This window comes from Phyllostomus hastatus, unplaced genomic scaffold (assembly GCF_019186645.2).
Source record: "Phyllostomus hastatus isolate PE091 unplaced genomic scaffold, TTU_PhHast_1.1 phas_scaffold_46, whole genome shotgun sequence".
NCBI classification, from domain to species: domain Eukaryota; kingdom Metazoa; phylum Chordata; class Mammalia; order Chiroptera; family Phyllostomidae; genus Phyllostomus; species Phyllostomus hastatus.
In genome coordinates this window covers 38434092-38450472 of record NW_025334032.1, presented here as the reverse complement: position 1 = coordinate 38450472, position 16381 = coordinate 38434092, and the positions used below count along the sequence as shown (strand labels likewise).

Below are 16381 nucleotides of genomic sequence, written 5' to 3'. Positions count from 1 at the left end.
TACGGGACCTCAAGGAGCCTGGCACTCGGTCTGAAAACTGCCAGCCCTATTAAATGACTTTTCTAAGAAATAACTTTTCCTGCCTAATTTGCAAATCAAATCTTAACTTATTTACCAGGTATTTTGTTGTGTTTCCTTTCCTTTCTATTTCTTTCTTCTGTGCTTTTTTCTCCTCTTGAAATCCTTACAGGGAATACTTTATAGGCAAAATGGAAGGTCTGTCATCGATGGTAGAAGTTCAGAACCATCGCTTATGGAAGGTGTGGTTCATTTGCCCGTACCTTATGCTCTGCTGTTTCATGTAATGTACACTCTTCCCACCGAATGCTTTTCACACAGCGGCTTCGGACCCTTCATGTTGCCCTTGGCCCCCAGACCTCTGCTGAGAGGAGAAGACTTTAGTGCTCCAGAGATAGTTGTTGCTCAGGGGACGTTGAGCGTTCTTAATGGTTCTACCTTGGGAACCTACCACTGCATAACATTGGAAGTTTTTTGTTTGTTTGGGGGCACAGAAACAAAAATATTCATGAGCGAGTTGAACCAGTCTCTCCACAGGGTATATGTTATCTCTAAACTGGGGGTTCGGAATACAGGATATGAATGGGATTGTTTTTTGAAGTCAGTTTACGTGCATGTCTTGAAGTGCCTTGTCACGTAGAAGGTGGAGGTTGTTCTGAGGAGACAGCCTTCGCGACTCAGCTGTGTGTCTGTCCACACTCACTAGGCAGAGTTGTCTCCGTAGGAGTACAGAGCTTACCCATAAATGCCATGCAGTCAGAGGATTTATGTAACAACTCCTTACTGGACCCCCTTCTTGGCGAATGCACTTTCTATCCCTGTGTGTAAACTGTATGTTCTGTATACCTCAGTGAATTCACTGAGCTGCCTTTCTAACCAATATGTGGGGGGCCTACAAAGGAGACTACGTGAGTTGCAGCGAGTTGCACTGGCGAGCGTGAGGAGTATTGCAGCCAAATGGCACCATCCTGCTGGCGTCTCCCCATGGACGTGAGATGCGGAAATCTGAAGTGGGCCGTTTGTTCAGGTCTTTCAGTAGATGGTTCACTGACCAACTAAGATCCAACTTTGGAAAAAAAAAAAGACCAAAAATGGTGATCCCCACACTCTCAGCTTTCAATGCTGGCTCAGGAGTCATGTTCAGCCACATTGCTAAAATTCTTCAGTCCCTTTTGTGGGGAACTTAAAGGGTATGGAGAAGGAAAAAAGGTAGAAACTTGAGCTCTGCCATAGATCTAGTATTGAAACTGAAATTCTTTGACACTAAAAGCCTGCTGTTCCAAGTCTGAGGCCAACACTGGTGGATAAAGTTAATGTGAAAACCAGCGGGACCCGAGGCTGCCAGGGACTCGTCTGCTGTCCGTGCCGTGTGATGCATGCTGCGTGTGCAGCCAGGAGCCGCACGGAACACGGGCACCGGGAGGACGAACCACGGGGCAGCGGGGTTCGGGTCTCCTGCCCGTGACTTCCTGAGGTCTTCCTTTTAAGGCGGCACCCCATTAGCGCCCTCCTTTAAGAAGTAAGAGCGTTTACATTCGCGGGGTATTTTTCCTGCTCACCCTCCATCGGCGTTAACGTTCTCACTCTCACGCCCAGAGCCCTCACTGTCCCTGTCACACCCCGCACTTGTGATGAGTTACCGCTGTCATGAAGTGCATCCTTTGGGGGAACTGGAGCCCCGCGCCCGTTTTTCACGGTGACTGTGGGGGCCGTGGCAAAGAGGGGCTTCGACGGGGGCCAGCACAGACCGCCCTTCGCGGCCGCGTGTGCCTGCAGCGCCTCGCCCGGCGCCTGGCCTTCGGCGGGGCCGTGTGGAGCCCACGCCTTGGCAGCCGGTTTAGGAGTGGGTTCTTGGGATCGTCCGGCGCGTTTTCCCGTAGAAAAGATGACATCAGGAAGGTGTAGATTCCCAAACCAGCCCAGGGTCACTGCTTTCTTCATGACGTGCCGGATCTCGAACAGAAGCAATTCACATTTGCCCAGCTGTTCTGTGTACAAATTCTTCATCCATGCCTGTTTCTCCTTCACAGTCATGCTGTGAGCAGGTCAATCAAGAAACCTTCCCGATTTTAAAAAGGAGGGAGTCGCATACCAGGGAGGAGAAGTACTGGCAGGATTAAGAGTGAAACGGAAGGAATGGGCATGGGATCTCTGGGGCCTGCGCATTTATCACCTTTTTCCTTCCTTCACCTGACCCGCACCTCCGTGGTGGGGCTGGGCAGCCGCTGACGATTTTTCTTAGGGAAGAGGGCAGGCAAGCAGGTAAGGAGGTAAGTCCAGTCCTTCCCACACCGTTCGTGATGATGCATTGAATGTTCTTTAGGTGTGCCCAGATACACCGTGGGCACAATGGAGGAACTCGACTTATTTCTGTAAAGGTGTTAACCTTTTGGAGGTGCCCGCTGCTGTCAGGAAATGTCTGGTTGTCTCTTTGGTCGTCAGTAAACACACTCTCTTTGGAACAATGAACTCTTGGCCCTTTGATGGGAAGCAAATTCAAGGCCACAAGGGATTCTGATGGAAGGAACTGTTAGTAAGGGCTGCCGGGGTCCAGGGTGCAGACAAAAGTGTCATCACTTTTGGATGGGACTGAGGGGCAGTGAGGGTGCCCACTGTCGTACTTGGGTAGACCAGCTTCAGCAAGCTCACACCGGTTATGGGGACCAGCTGCCGTCAAGTATTTTATAAGCCTTGAATCCATCTAATAGGATGGGTGTTTTGAGCATCAGTGGGGTCTCTTCAGACTGTCTGTAAGCTGGTAAGTTTCTTATTACCATTTTGAGGACCTCGAACATGAAACCCATTCAGCTCATATCAATCCGGTCAAGTGATCTTATTTCTTTATTTCCCTACACATCTGAAATGTGGAATGTGCTAAGTCTCTTGGAGCAATGAACTAGATTCTGTATTCCTAACCTAGAAAAATTAAGAGAAATCAAAATACTCAAGTCTTTAAGTCATCTCTACTCTATAAGAATCCTTGAAAATTCCTACCAGAGAGTGTTGGGGGTGGGGTGTGCGGATAATGCAAACTTCGCAGCCGAATGGGTAACATCTCAGATTCCTCATCTGAAAATGTAACGTGTGATGTGTTTCCACTAAAGGGTTAAAGTTGGACACACAGGTGTGCAGGTGTCTGGAAAAAGGTTTCCTTCCCATCGGTGTGGCGGATTAGCCAGTGGCGCGCTTGCCGTCCGCCACAGTCAGAGCCTGCTAATCAGGAGTGAAGACAGAATCACCAGCATGCACTCACTGAGTTTCCTCACTCAGGAGCAGTTATGCCCATGAAGTTCCAGCCTGACATGAAACCGTTCCATATGTGTGTGTATGAGTGTGTTTAAAACCTGGCGCGATGGCTGTAGATCACATCCCAGTTTGAAATAGTTTCCTGGAGGAGGGGGAGCCCTTGAAAGGTCTCGAGCTGTGAAAAAAAAACCCTTTATTCGGGGCACTACCAGCTGGGCGTGTCCCATGGGCTCCTGGAGCCGTGTGTGCAGCTGGGCGTGTCCCACGGGCTCCCGGAGCCGTGTGTGCAGCTGGGCGTGTCCCACGGGCTCCCGGAGCCGTGTGTGCAGCTGGGCGAGTCCCACGGGCTCCTGGAGCCGTGTGTGAACAATCAGTAGGAGAGGGTCTGTGTGTGGCGTTATGCGCCAACAGAGCAAACCCATTGCCTACATCATTTGCTCTTCCCCTGGAACGCCCTCTGTGATCATGCATGTTCCAAACAAAACAAAACACAACCTTTTTACTCTTCTAGCACTCGAGAGAGCCTGGCTTCCAACACGTCAAGCATTGTGGAAAGTAACCGTCGGCAGAACCCCACCTTGAGCCCGGCCCACGGTGGAGCCGGCCCGGCCTTCAACTTCCGCGCGAGCACGGACGCCCCGACCGGCGACGCGGAGAAGCTGCAGAAACCTTCCAACTGCTTGCAAGCTTCGGTGACGAGCGTGTGAGGGCCGTTCGCTCCGCCTCCGATCTCCTGTCCCGTCCGACGCAGCCACGTTTACGACACTGGGACTGATGTTTACATCTTCGGGAAGACAAGCATCTCAACCGCAGTTTTCGTGTTTACTTAAACTGTGCTGCTAAGTAGGCTAGAGCGGAACACACGCGTCTTTCTGTCAGAGTATTGCTTCTCACATGTACGGCTCTGTAGCAGCAGAATAGCAGTAGGGGTGATGTGTACACTTTTGCTTCACTAATTGTACCCGAGCACCCATAGGAGCGTCCAGATGCTGTCAGTGTGATGCGCATTTTCGATGTCACGCAGTTTGCCAGTTCCACGTTTCAGTGCCACAGGTGCGCGCGTAGCCCCGGGTCTGTGGGCAGGCGGTGCCGCAGAACTGATTCTTGACACTTCCCCCAAACACAACAGCAACAACAACAACAAAGCAACACTAAGCCACCACCAAACGTCCAAGGCAAGGGCCCACCGTGAGGGCCGCCAGTGCCACCCTGCCGGGAAGGGACCCCAGCCCTCCGTGTGTGAAGCGTGTAGGCACCTGTCATGTGTCACTGTGAGTGTGCGTGGAGCGGCTTTGCAGCCGCACGGGGGAGCGTGTCGGGAGGGCCGTGACGGCCACGCCGGGAGTGTGTGTGTGTGTGTGTGCAGGAGTTTGTGTTTAAGGTCGCGGATGCGTGTCTGAGTTTGAACCTTCCGTCATTGCCCACAGGAATATATAGGCCTTTGAATCTGGAGTGGATAAAAAGGAAGGGGCCCCCAGCCTGGCGGGGGCGCGGCGCTCAGTGATGGGAGAGGTCGTGCGGACTTCTGAGCGGTGTTCGGCAGAGACGTGAGGGGGAGCGCTTCCTCTTCGGGATACTTACGGAGATCCCAGCTTACGGGAATAGATGTGGTCATTAGTTTGTTGGAAAGCAAAATGTTCTTTGTGATACAAATGAAGAGTACGGCCTGGGGATGTTATTCTTTCTAATGGAAGGACATAAATCTATTTTATGTAGTTTTAAATAGAATGCCTAAATTAGGCTGTGGGAGAGAATTTTTAGTGGTTAGAGGAAAGAGCAGATTTAGGGAAAGTTGAACTTCAGGCCTTTTATTCCTGGGAAGATATCTATAGAGAAAACTTTAATGTAATTTTTGACCAGAAATAGACACATGCCCGTGTAGTTAACAACAGAATGTGCTCATTCTGCAAGCATTGGTATAATTCTAACTTGTACTCCCCTAAAATTGACCAGAATGACAATTATGCATACATGAACTATGCCAGAGTAATGTTTACAGATACTTTGTAACCAATTTCAGGAGGCATTTTTAGGTGGCTGTATGGTTATTAGCCCAACGTATTTAAAAACGGCTTGTTCACATGTGGCTTTACTTCATACTGTCACGTTGACTACAAAGAAGCCAGTCAGCAGTAGAGGGATGACAAATCAGCTTCAGCCTTCTAGGAAAGAGACTTTCCAAAGTCCCCTTGTTTTACTTGACGAGAACAGCAGAATGAATCCGGAGAGAATGGAAAATTATTCACAAAAGGGTTACCTAGGACACAAGTAGATGGTCTGACCACAAGTTTATTTTAGTTTCGTGGCATGTGACGTTTGGAACCATATACCGTAAAGTACAGATCCAAAAATAAATCTGAAACGTCCTTTCCTCAGATTTCAATCAACGGCATAAAATCTGCGGAACCCTTCTGCCCCTGTATGAGGTTCAGTCCAGGCGACTTGTTTAAAGAATGCAGTCGCACACCTCTGGTGCCCACTCGTGCTTTATCAGACATCTGGAAGGGGCACGAGAGACTGGACGTGTGGAGTTCGGGGCAGGCTCATTTCGTGTGCTTAGAGCGACCCCGCGGCCCACTGCTCGGTAAACTCCCACACCGCTGAAATGCACAAGTCAGCTGGCGAGCGATGTCATGCCTTATTTCCTCCAAGGCGTGCCTCGATTGCTCAGAAATGCACTATTTGTCTCACTGCTCAGATATGTCCAGATCTGCTTAAATATCTCCTAGATAACATATCTGAGAGACTATAGACAGAGTCTGTTTCCTTGGGGAGTTGTATACCATACAGTTACTAAATTCTTCTGTCTAAATTCGTCCCCCCCCCAAAACCTGCTCTCGAGTGTTTATCATGCTATCAGTTCATAAAATAACCATTGAAACAGCCCATCAGCCTCCAGTTGATCCTCCGAAAGTAGCCATTATAATAATCAAATGCTGTGAGAACAGGAAAGGAGAGAATTGCCTTTAGAAGCTTTGAAATAGGAATTCTTCAATATTTCACAAGAAGTAGGTTTACAGACGTTATTCAAATAAAACGTGCACACGATTTGCCTGATGCTATTGGGCACGTGATTTGAAGAAGAAGAAGAAGAAGAAAAAAAAAAGAATTCCCTCAGACCAGCAGCCATCAGCATAGAAATAATGGACTTCGAAGATGATACCATGTAAGCAGACGTTCCCTGTAGAAACAGCAGCCTCCGCTGATCTATTTGGGGTTCCTGAATGGGGAAGGCGGGTGGCAGGAGGTGCATTACAAGTGTCACCCGCGACGGTTTGTGGTGAGGTTCTCAGTGACCCAGCACTCGGGCCACTACCAGCTTCGCCGACATCCTTGTCCTCCCGTGAAAGGGGAGCCTTGTGCTACACGGTTGCTTAGCTGGTCCCCACTTAGAGCGTGTCACCTGAAAGGTTTACAAAACTGAATCTGGATGAAATCTGTGTAGCGTTCAACTTTAAAGGGTCAACCCATCTGTCAGCATTTTGCACACTTATGTATTATTATGATACAGCATATTACTTTATGGTAATTTTTATTTTTACATATAACTACCTCCATAAATTCGATGAAGCGGCAGCGCGTTGAAGTGTGTTGTTCAGAAAAGCAAAGTTTAAGACTCGCGTGTCGTTAGGCCACGGCGTGCTGTGTGCGTGTCAGCGATTGTCTGCGTGGACTCGTGACCTCCTCATGGCCATGGTTTCCTTTGACGGCATTCCTTTCACCTTCAGATGCAAACCCGTCTCCCCTCTCTTGCCCACAGAGGCGCACTTGACTTTGTTACGAATGATAGGAAGTTTCAGTTTCTTGTCTCCCCCTCTCCCCATCCCGGTTCCTGCCAAAAGTTCCCCCCTGGCAAAGAGCCAATTGGTAGACATAACCTGGCAAGCTATTGGCTTCTGGAAAACTCCGATTTCAGTTCCAGAATCTCAGTAGCAGACGACACACAAGAAATTTGGACTGCCCCCTGTGGAGCACTGTGGTCCTCTCTGCCTCCACGCGCATGCCCCCACAGCAAACCCGCACCCCACTTCAGCGAGCAGAGCTGTGCTGTTAGTCACAACTTCCGTTACGTAGTTGGCATTCCATTCTGTGTCTTTTGCACACCTCAGGGGACCTTGGTGAGCATGTGAAAAGGCGGGGGAGGCTAGCAAATTGAGAAAATAAATCGGAGGGCGGAAAGGGGACTAGCTGGATAAAGAAAACAAACCATTGCTTCTCTGACTTTGGGAAGCTCAAGGTCAGGAAGCAGAAATTGAAAGTGAACCTGGAGTAACAATGATCTGAACACCAGCTGTTCCCAAATCTCCCTTTTCCATAACCCAGCCAGCTTTTCTAAAATGCGAGTTTCAATTATATTGCAGTCACCTTGGGAACAAAAAAAAAAAAAAAGAAAAGAAAAGAAAACAACTCTTCAATGGAAACAAAAGCATTGTTCCTTATTTTTAGGTTGGCACAGCTTTGCAAAATTCTACCCAGGATAAACCACTTACCACCACAAAGTGTACTTGAAAATAAAGTTTTTAATTTCAGCGATGGGCCTATTGCTCGCAATACAATAGTGATCATATTTGGAAAAGTCTCATTGTTTATAACATGGGCAGTATTTGGCGCTTGGTTCAAAACCAACGACAACCTGTAATGACTTACAAGTTCATTTGGGGACCTCAAAGTCCTTCCAAAGCATTCAGATTCGCAAACAACCCACCAAGCAGGTCCGATTCGTAATACCCATACTTGAAACGCATGAACAGAAGGAGTGACAAGATTACCCAGAACACAGCGGCAGCTACCAACGATCTCTTTTTCTATCTGTTTGATAGACCATCTCGTGAGAAATCACTCAGTACAATGCTATTTTTTCTGATGTGTGCTAATAAAGTCAAAGAAAACAAATGCAACTTTACACCTTTGTCCATTTTCATTCAAAAAGTTCAGGGTGTTTGGAATTTCACACCCCGGTGCCCCTCCCTGGATGGATTTAGGAAGTGGGGGTGGGGGGCAACGTGTCCCCTCACATGCCATGGTGGTCAGAAGTAGATCTGGACCTACACCCCGTTTGCAGGTTCACATCGGACTTCTGTCACCCCCGCGCTAAAACACCGTCCGTCAGGAACACGACTGCTCCTGGCGGTGGAAGGTGCTGAGGCAGACGTTTTCGTGAGCACTCTTCACAGTGCTTCTTAGCACGACAGGAATTCGGGACCGTTGCCGAGCCCTGCGCTGAGGAACCTGGGTTTCCGAGGGAGCTGATCTGGTTCTGCGTATTTTCTCAAATTAGGAGATAGAAGATCCTCAAGGCGGGGCCTTCCGTCTTGCCACAGGCCAGCCGTAGGACCAGCTGGCGGGTGACAGCGGACCCCAGCAGAGGTGGCCCTTTCCCTCCCTCTCCCCAGCCCCCAGTCCCGTCCCTGCCCATGATCAAGGCCGCCAGTCCCCTTCTGTTCCTCAGTGACTCTCCTGTACACGTTTAGTGCCAGAGAAGCAGGAGGATGGGAGACACGAACGCAAACACCATGGAAAACACTGTTTTGCTTTGAGTTAGTGAGATACGGGCAGGAAAGGGATCACCGTCGGTCTGGTCTTCGCCAAGTAAGATAAAAGAGTCCGCTGTCACTCTGTCACTCTCCCGGAAGGGTGTACAGTATTAAGGCAACACCCAAGATTTTCCCAGAGGTTTTTGCATAGGAGACATTTCATAACATGAAAAACTCATGATTAGATGTCCTGGCGTGTTTGAGACAGACGGCGGCATCTCCCGGGTTGCGTTCCACTCCGCGTCTCTTGCAGCTGCGTCCCAGAGCGCCCCCGGGGGTGGGCCCCTGGCCCAAGACCCCGTGTTTGCACAGTCATGTCGTCTGTGGCTCCCAGTTGCTGATTTGCAAGGTTCAGAATTCCCCAAGGCTCAAAGGGGGCCTCGGCCTCCTTCTTACGACTGTGTATTATCAGTTACCGGGCTTTAAACTGCTCCTGTTGGCTTCGAATGCGAACACACACACACTCGCACGCACACACACACACACACACCCTGCCAACGAGGGAAGGGGCTGCTGCTTCCCAGGTGAGGCAGTGACGACAGGAAGCCCGTGCAAGGCTAGAAGCTGGGCTGGTCCACAGACCGCCGCCTACCTCCCTGTCCAAAGGTTGACCTTGGCACCCCACCCCGTTCCTTGGCTCCCACCCGAAAGGGGTACCAAATCTGAGATCCGAGATCTCCCGAGATCAGTCCTCTGCAGTTCCTGGAAACTTATCATGAACGAGACACGCTCCGCAGCTCCTCGCCTTCCTGCCCTCCAAGGCCTCCGCCCCCTCCCCGTCTCCCTGCCCAGATACCGGTCCACCGCCGTGGTTTCCACATTGGAAGGGCGAAACAGTGTGTGGTATTGTGCACACGGGGTGGGTTAGCCCCAGCGCTAACCTCGGGTCGCCTTCCTGTAAGTATCGACAGCTACAAATTAAGGTCCTTAGAGTAGTTGACATAGATACGACTTTCTAGCAGAGAATTAAATTTCAGCGTTCAGTTTAAAGGGATCATAATTCTGCAGGTATCTTTCTCTGAGTGACTGAATGTGACTATTGCATTAGGGTACATGAATTAAGAAGTGCAAGTGGGATTTACTGTATGTTAGAACGGAGTTTTGCAGCCAAGACTGCCTTGAAAAAAAATGTGTTTGCACTGAAAAAAAAAATTTAAATTACTTGGTCTCTGGTTGCTGTAAAGGTCATCCAAGATGGATGTTCTGTTTATATTGTATAGTATTTCATATGAAATAATTACAGTTCATGAAATGTCTTCCCTAATGTTACTGATTTATAACAGCACATTTGTAACATGGTTTTTATCGTGTCAGTGTGCCATATTGTAAATGATGATTACTTGTCATGCTTAGTATAATAACTTAAAAGACAAAAAAAGCACAGGGATTTTTGTAAGTCTATATTTGAAAGTCCCTCCATATGGTAATATTGTGTTCATGTTGTTTATGTAGTGTTGTGTGAAATATCCATTTTGGATTGTGTTACTTTTTAAGATATTAAATAACATTTGGTTATATGTCTAAGTGGATTTTTTTTGGTACCTGAGAGAGAATACTTCAGGAGAGATCAATTTATTTCTCTCCCCAGTTAACACGGTTTCAGGACAAATTTTTAGCGCACACTCTTGATTAGCGCTTTTGAATGAAAACAACTAAAAATGGGCATTTCTGATCAAAATCTTTTTCCAGGAATGTTGAAAAAAATCAAATTTTTAGCTAGTTCTTCAAATTTAAAACAGTGAGACTTAGAGCTGCATATAATTAAACTTTCTATATGAAATTAGAAAGGAACAGGGTTGTTTTGGGTTTCGTTTTGTTCTATTTTGTTAGCGCTCACATCACAACTTCTACCCCCAAATAGATGTGACCCCCTCTCCAGTAAACCTCCGGTGACACTCAATTTTCTAACAAGGCCCTTGCTCAAGTACAGAAGTTCTTCTGAATGTATCGCATGTTCTTTTTACTCCTCAGTGGCTGCAAGTCTTTGGCCTGGGAGAATGGACTCCTGTTTTCTCAAACCCAAAAGGACCTATTCAGACGATTAAGCCAGGAAACAGCATTCTTTTTTTTTAAGATTTTATTTATTTTTAGAGAGGGAAGGGAGGGAGAAAAAGAGAGATAGAGAGAGAAACATCAATGTGCGGTTGCTGGGGGCTGTGGCCTGCAACCCAGGCATGTGCCCTGACTGGGAATCCAACCTGCGACACTTTGGTTTGCAGCCCGCGCTCAATCCACTGAGCTACGCCAGCCAGGGCTAGGGAAACAGCATTCTTAACCAGACACAATATGGAGCTCTCACGTGGAGCCTGACTTTCTCGGAAAGGCGATGCCGCGAGCAGACTTCCCAAAGCCGCTTTGAACGACGGCAGTGTCGTTCCAACACGTGCGTGGAGCCCACGGCGACAGCCACAGCTCTGAAGGCCAGGTCTTGTTTTAGTGGAAAGAGCTTGGTCTCTATATTTCAAACTGTCTCAATACGGACACTCCGTTTTTCCAGAATGGAGTTAGGATGGGCAAAGACAGGGAGGGTGTATCGTGAGTTTTACGCTCGGACCAAACGCTGCGGTGCTCAAGGGAGAGAGTTTGCGGTGTGCACCTTCCAGAAAGATCCAGGCCACTAGACGCAGAGACGGGACGTGGTGACTTACGTACGATGGGGATGGAAGGCAGGGCTCTGACTCCTTTGACAGAATGGTCACAGTTGGTAGAAATCTTTTCTTTCCAAAGGGAATGGTATGGCTTTAACTTGTTTCTCAGTGTTTGGAGTGGTGGGATTTTTTTTTCTTCCATGAGGACAACCCAAGCAGAGGACTCGATATTTGCCCCCACCCTGTTCCAGATGGGAAGCTGAGAGCCACTGAATGATAAAAAGAAGTTATTCGCCTGACCCTAAGAGTTCACTTAACTGTGAAAGCTCACCCCTACTGTGGGAACACTTGGATTTCGGGACAGTCCCCCTCTCTGGGCTCTGTGGCTCCAGACTCTTCCTGCAAAGCAGATAGTCAGTCACGTGACACGTGGGGTAAGTGTGCGTCATGAATATTCACAGAGCATGCGCGGCACGCACCGTGCAGGAATTTCAAGACAGGTCAAGGCACCTGCTCTGTAGTCAGGCTGGGCAGGGTTCTTGGTGGACCGTGAAAGCATGGCATCCGACGTGTGATGGTGAGCAGAGAGGGAGATTCGGTGCCTTGGAGGGGAGCAGCGGGGCCCCCACGCTAGGCTGGAGCATAAAGGGTGGACTTGAATGGGTGCTCAGGGAAGGCGACAGTCTCTCCCGCTCAGGCAGGTCTAGGACTGCGAGGCTAGTGTCCAACCGCGTGAACAGCCTGCACTGTGAGCCAGCGTGGGCTTGTCTGGGTGGCCACTGGCTGAACACTGGGTGACCACAGGGTGACCAGTCGGGCAGCCTCTGGGTTCTGTCACACTTTCCTCCCGGGCCACCTTCCTTCACGTCCCCCTTTCTTCTCTGTGTTGTTAAGTTCCGTGCAGTATTCTTCCCTTCTGTTACCTGGGGTTTTTTTTTACTTGACCCTTTTGTCTACATGAAACCAACAACTTTTGTTTGTTTGTTGTTATGCTGTCTGGTCTATTAATAATACTGGGACTTGTTTCTGGTCTCAATTACATATATGTGATGACACATAATATTTCTTACCATATTAATAATATAGGAATATGTGCTAAATAATTTATATCCTTGGTAACTATGTATCTAATCGCCATCGATTACTGGTGTTTTAAGTTTCACAGTTCTGTTGCCTTGCCCTCTTTGTGCCCACAGCACTATCTTCCTTCGATCTTACTTCCTCTCACCTTTGCACTAGAAAGCAAGACCTAGGTGCTGGTAAGCCCACCGCTCCTGGAGAGCCGTTACTCCCCGGCCCTTCGGCTGGCAGAGCCCGGACATACACGTGAGTATGCTGGCCTGCGTAGTAGACACGCCTGCCTGTAAGGATTTGCACAGGTAACACCTGCGTCTGTGGTAAGCTCCACGTGAGTTCCCGCTGCGGGATCCCCCGAGAGTCCACACCACGTACGTAGATGGTTCCAACCCCCTCCCCCGAGTTTGTAGCACCCTGCCCAGCAGCGAGAGACGTGGCTCCCGACACCTGCCACGCAGGTGCTTCACGTTCCCCTGCAGCACACGCGTATGGCGCCTCCTCCACTGTAGTTTACAGAACTGCCCAGACAAATAGGGATACACGGGGAAGTAGAGAGTTTCCCCAGCTTCTCCCAAGCAGGTGGCTTACTTAACGAGACAGAAAGGTGATGACCGTGAACTCGTTAATGGACTTATCTCATCCTAACTGGGTTGTGCTAAAGAGTGGTAAGGCTCAGAAAGAAAGAGGTCACGAGGAACATTAGCTAATGTGACCCGCCCTCGAGTCACACTGTCGGCACTTGGGACGTGCTGTGTCGACTTCAGAGTGCTACACCGTGTTCTTAGGGAGCCCCTTTCCTTCTCCCGACTTCCCACCGCGGCATATCTGGATGTTAGCCGTGTCTCAGGGTCCACCTCCCATGCCTTCCTCTCCCAGGGGCTTCTCTGGGTGCCCCTGTCCACTTTCCTGCCCTGACACGGTAGGTCCCTTTACCTCCCCCACCCCCATTGTTTCCAACTGTGCTTGCCATTTTTGTCTCAGAGCCGAGAGTGCGGACTCCTGCCCGAGACCAGGACCTCGGCTAAACAACGCATGCCGCTGTTGTTCTGCCGACTGGATTTCCCGGGGGCCCTCCCTCTCCCCGAAAAGGGGCCTGGGTCGAAGGCCACGAGCCAGATTTCAAACAGGTGGGGCCTTCGCCTGCTTCTAACCTAAGCAGCCGTCTGAAAAGACACCGATGCCTGTTAGCTTTCTGTATGTGCCAATTTTTTTTTTTTTACAATAAGCCCGCCGTTTATGAAATGTGCTCGCCGTACTGCTGGAAATGTGCCTCCCTCATTACAGAAGAAAGCCGGTGACCCGGGCATGGCTTTGGGGATGTCAGAAAGTTGTTAAAAGATTGAGAGAGAAGACGACGGGAAGCCCTGGGTCCCTTTTTCTTTTGGCTCTTGGGTCGGGGGCTCAGGCGGAACCGGGTTTCCGCTCAGGGCCCCTCGGCGTGTGTGGGGCACAAGGTGGCGGAGGACTGAAACGGAGGTCACAGGCCGCCGGGTTCGGGTCAGGAGAAGCTGGGGGCGTGGGAGCGGGGTTCGCGCGTGGGGAAGGGAACGGCGGCCGGTGGCCAGGGCTTCTTCCCGCAGTGGTGGGAGTATCTGTGCCCGAGATCACAATATGTTTCCTTTTAGCCGTATCTGAAATCGACAGACAGGCTGCCGATTATTTATGCAAACTTTTCATAACAGTGTAACAAAAAATTTACTTTCTCTCTCTCACTCTCTCTCTAGATTTCGGTTTTTCCCTCCCTCTATCTCAGCCACATGTTTCTCTTTCTGTTTCTTGTCATGTCTTCCCCCAAACTCCTGCTCCTTCACTTTTCGCATCTGTGAGATTTTGGCTACAGCTAATTTTTCATTTTAATGTTCTCATTTCTCTTCCCCAGCCCCGTCACGCACTGTTAAAACAAGTTCTTGATTTTGATTTCCTGATAACCGTTTTTTTACATCTCTTCCTACAACAGGATCGCCAGCTACGGCTAGGTCATTCTGGAGCTGTGATGTGAGGATTTAAAAAGTATAACCAGGGAGTTCTAGTTAACGGACTGCTTGCGATGACACCCAAATATTCAGGTTCACTAAAATTAAAATAAGAAAATAAAATAAAAAATGGTCAAGCCTTGCTCTGGGTTGACACAATGCCCCCAGAGCCGGCAAAGCTCTGGTTTACCTGCGGTGTCGGGACTGCTGTAGTCAGCAGTAGTGCTAGAATGAAGTTATTCTCCACGATGGCAAGGTTCAGAAACCGGGGCCGGGGTCCTGCCCTGGGGTGTGACCGTGGGTTGGGTGAGCTGAATGGACCCCTAGGTCAAGTTCCCAAAGGGAGGCGGGGCATCGCAGGTAAGTTGAACAGGGGCTTCCAGATTCCCACTTCTTGAAATTCTTGGCTCTATGAAAAGACACCTGTGCCTTTTAGCTGCCTGTATGTGCCAATTTTTTTAATAATAAGCCTACATTATCAAAAACTCCGTACGCCATTTATGAAAAAATGTTTATGAATACAGTTCACAGAAGAAAGGCCACAGATGTGACGGTGCACGCGGTCTGTGTGAATCCCCCCGGTGAGTCAGCCCCGCCTTCCTCTGCGGCGCTTGCAGACCACTCCACCCCGATGGGGACCGGACCCCAAAGTCCGCAGATCTCTCTTGAGTACAAAAAGCCTTGTTCCTTTTTTGAAGTTGCAGATCGGCACGCGTCCTGCTTTCCAGAGCAAAGGTGTCCTCCTGGTCTCAAGGCAGTGCAGTCCAGAGTTTTGTCACTCAGGGCAGGACTCAGAGGGGAAAAGGATTAAAGGTGAGGATGGTTTCCCTGTTTAGGCGCAGAGCAAACGCCAGCGTGTGGGAGACAAATGAGTCCCTTGTAGCCAGGACAGGCTGGTGCTTGGTGTCTTCTTCTTTACTTTGTTGCTTAGCCGTTCCTCCCAAACCGTTCATCACAGCCAGCTCCGTCCCGCTCCGAATCTAACAGAGGAGCTTCAGGGACAGCCTACCCTGCCCTCGAGTCCAGCGCTTGTCAGTTCATAGTGTGGTGAGTTCATCTTTATCACAATTTGCCATAAATACGCCTAAATCATGGACTTCAGAAAACATCACGCCAAAAAGGTAGTCCATGAAAGGCGATGCATTTTTAAAAGCTCGCCCCTTGTTTTTGTAGATTAGGGTTTTAAAAAGCTAGATAAGTAAATGAAGTTTAAATTTGATAGTCCCCTGACTGCTGCTTTTCTAAATTCAGAAATTAACAACATACCCTTCCAGTAAGGAACGGAAGTCCGTGAAAAGATTATGCACACCTACACCCACGTGGGCGGTCGTGCATCTGGATAGTCATCTGATGCAATAGGTGTTCTAAGCAGTAAATGTTGAGTGCTCTGCTTCTGACTGTGCGGCATCCTGGTAGGTTCTGGGGACACAGAGTAGAAGCCACCTTCGTTGTCTGCCAGGGGGCGCCAAGGGACATGCGACACCTGTGCCCAGGGAAGGAGCGGCGCAGCCAGGGTGCAAAGCGCCGAAGACGGCGCAGCCACCAGCCCCCGGACTCTCCCTCCGGCTCAGCTCACCGGGTGTGGGGCTTGGCAGCCAGCCTCCCGCAGTGACCCTGGGGCTCAGCTTGCTGGCGGTCACACACACGGGGGTGGGTTCAGCCCTCCGACTTCACGGGGACGCCTGTGAGGATGACGGGGGATCCGTGGAAACGACACACGCTCGGTAAGGGGGGTCGGGGAGACAGGACACCACGACGGCCCCGCTGTGGCACAGGTGTCCCTACAGGCAGCCAGCTGGGACTGAAGCTGAACGCTTGCAGACGAGAAGGACAGAGGGGCCCGGAGAGTATTCTGAGCGTTGATAACACGAGTTTAAGAGCAGGAGCAGAGATACCTTTGGAAGACGGGGAGTGTATCTAATTCATCCTTGAGACTTGTTTATCG

General features: G+C 49.6%; 1 protein-coding gene across 5 annotated transcripts in view; it reads left to right on the top strand.

The window, feature by feature from the left end:
* STOX2 (storkhead box 2) overlaps window positions 1–10251 on the top strand; it is a 184609-nt gene extending 174358 nt beyond the window's left edge. For 4 of the 5 annotated variants that reach the window (XM_045821232.1, XM_045821233.1, XM_045821239.1 and 1 more), the window contains one exon: window positions 3776–10251. In XM_045821232.1, the coding sequence (XP_045677188.1) occupies window positions 3776–3971 (196 nt within the window). In that variant the 3' untranslated portion in view covers window positions 3972–10251. The remainder of the gene's footprint in view (window positions 1–3775) is intronic. The other variant, XM_045821237.1, reaches the window with a different exon arrangement.
* Window positions 10252–16381: the final 6130 nt, after the last annotated feature.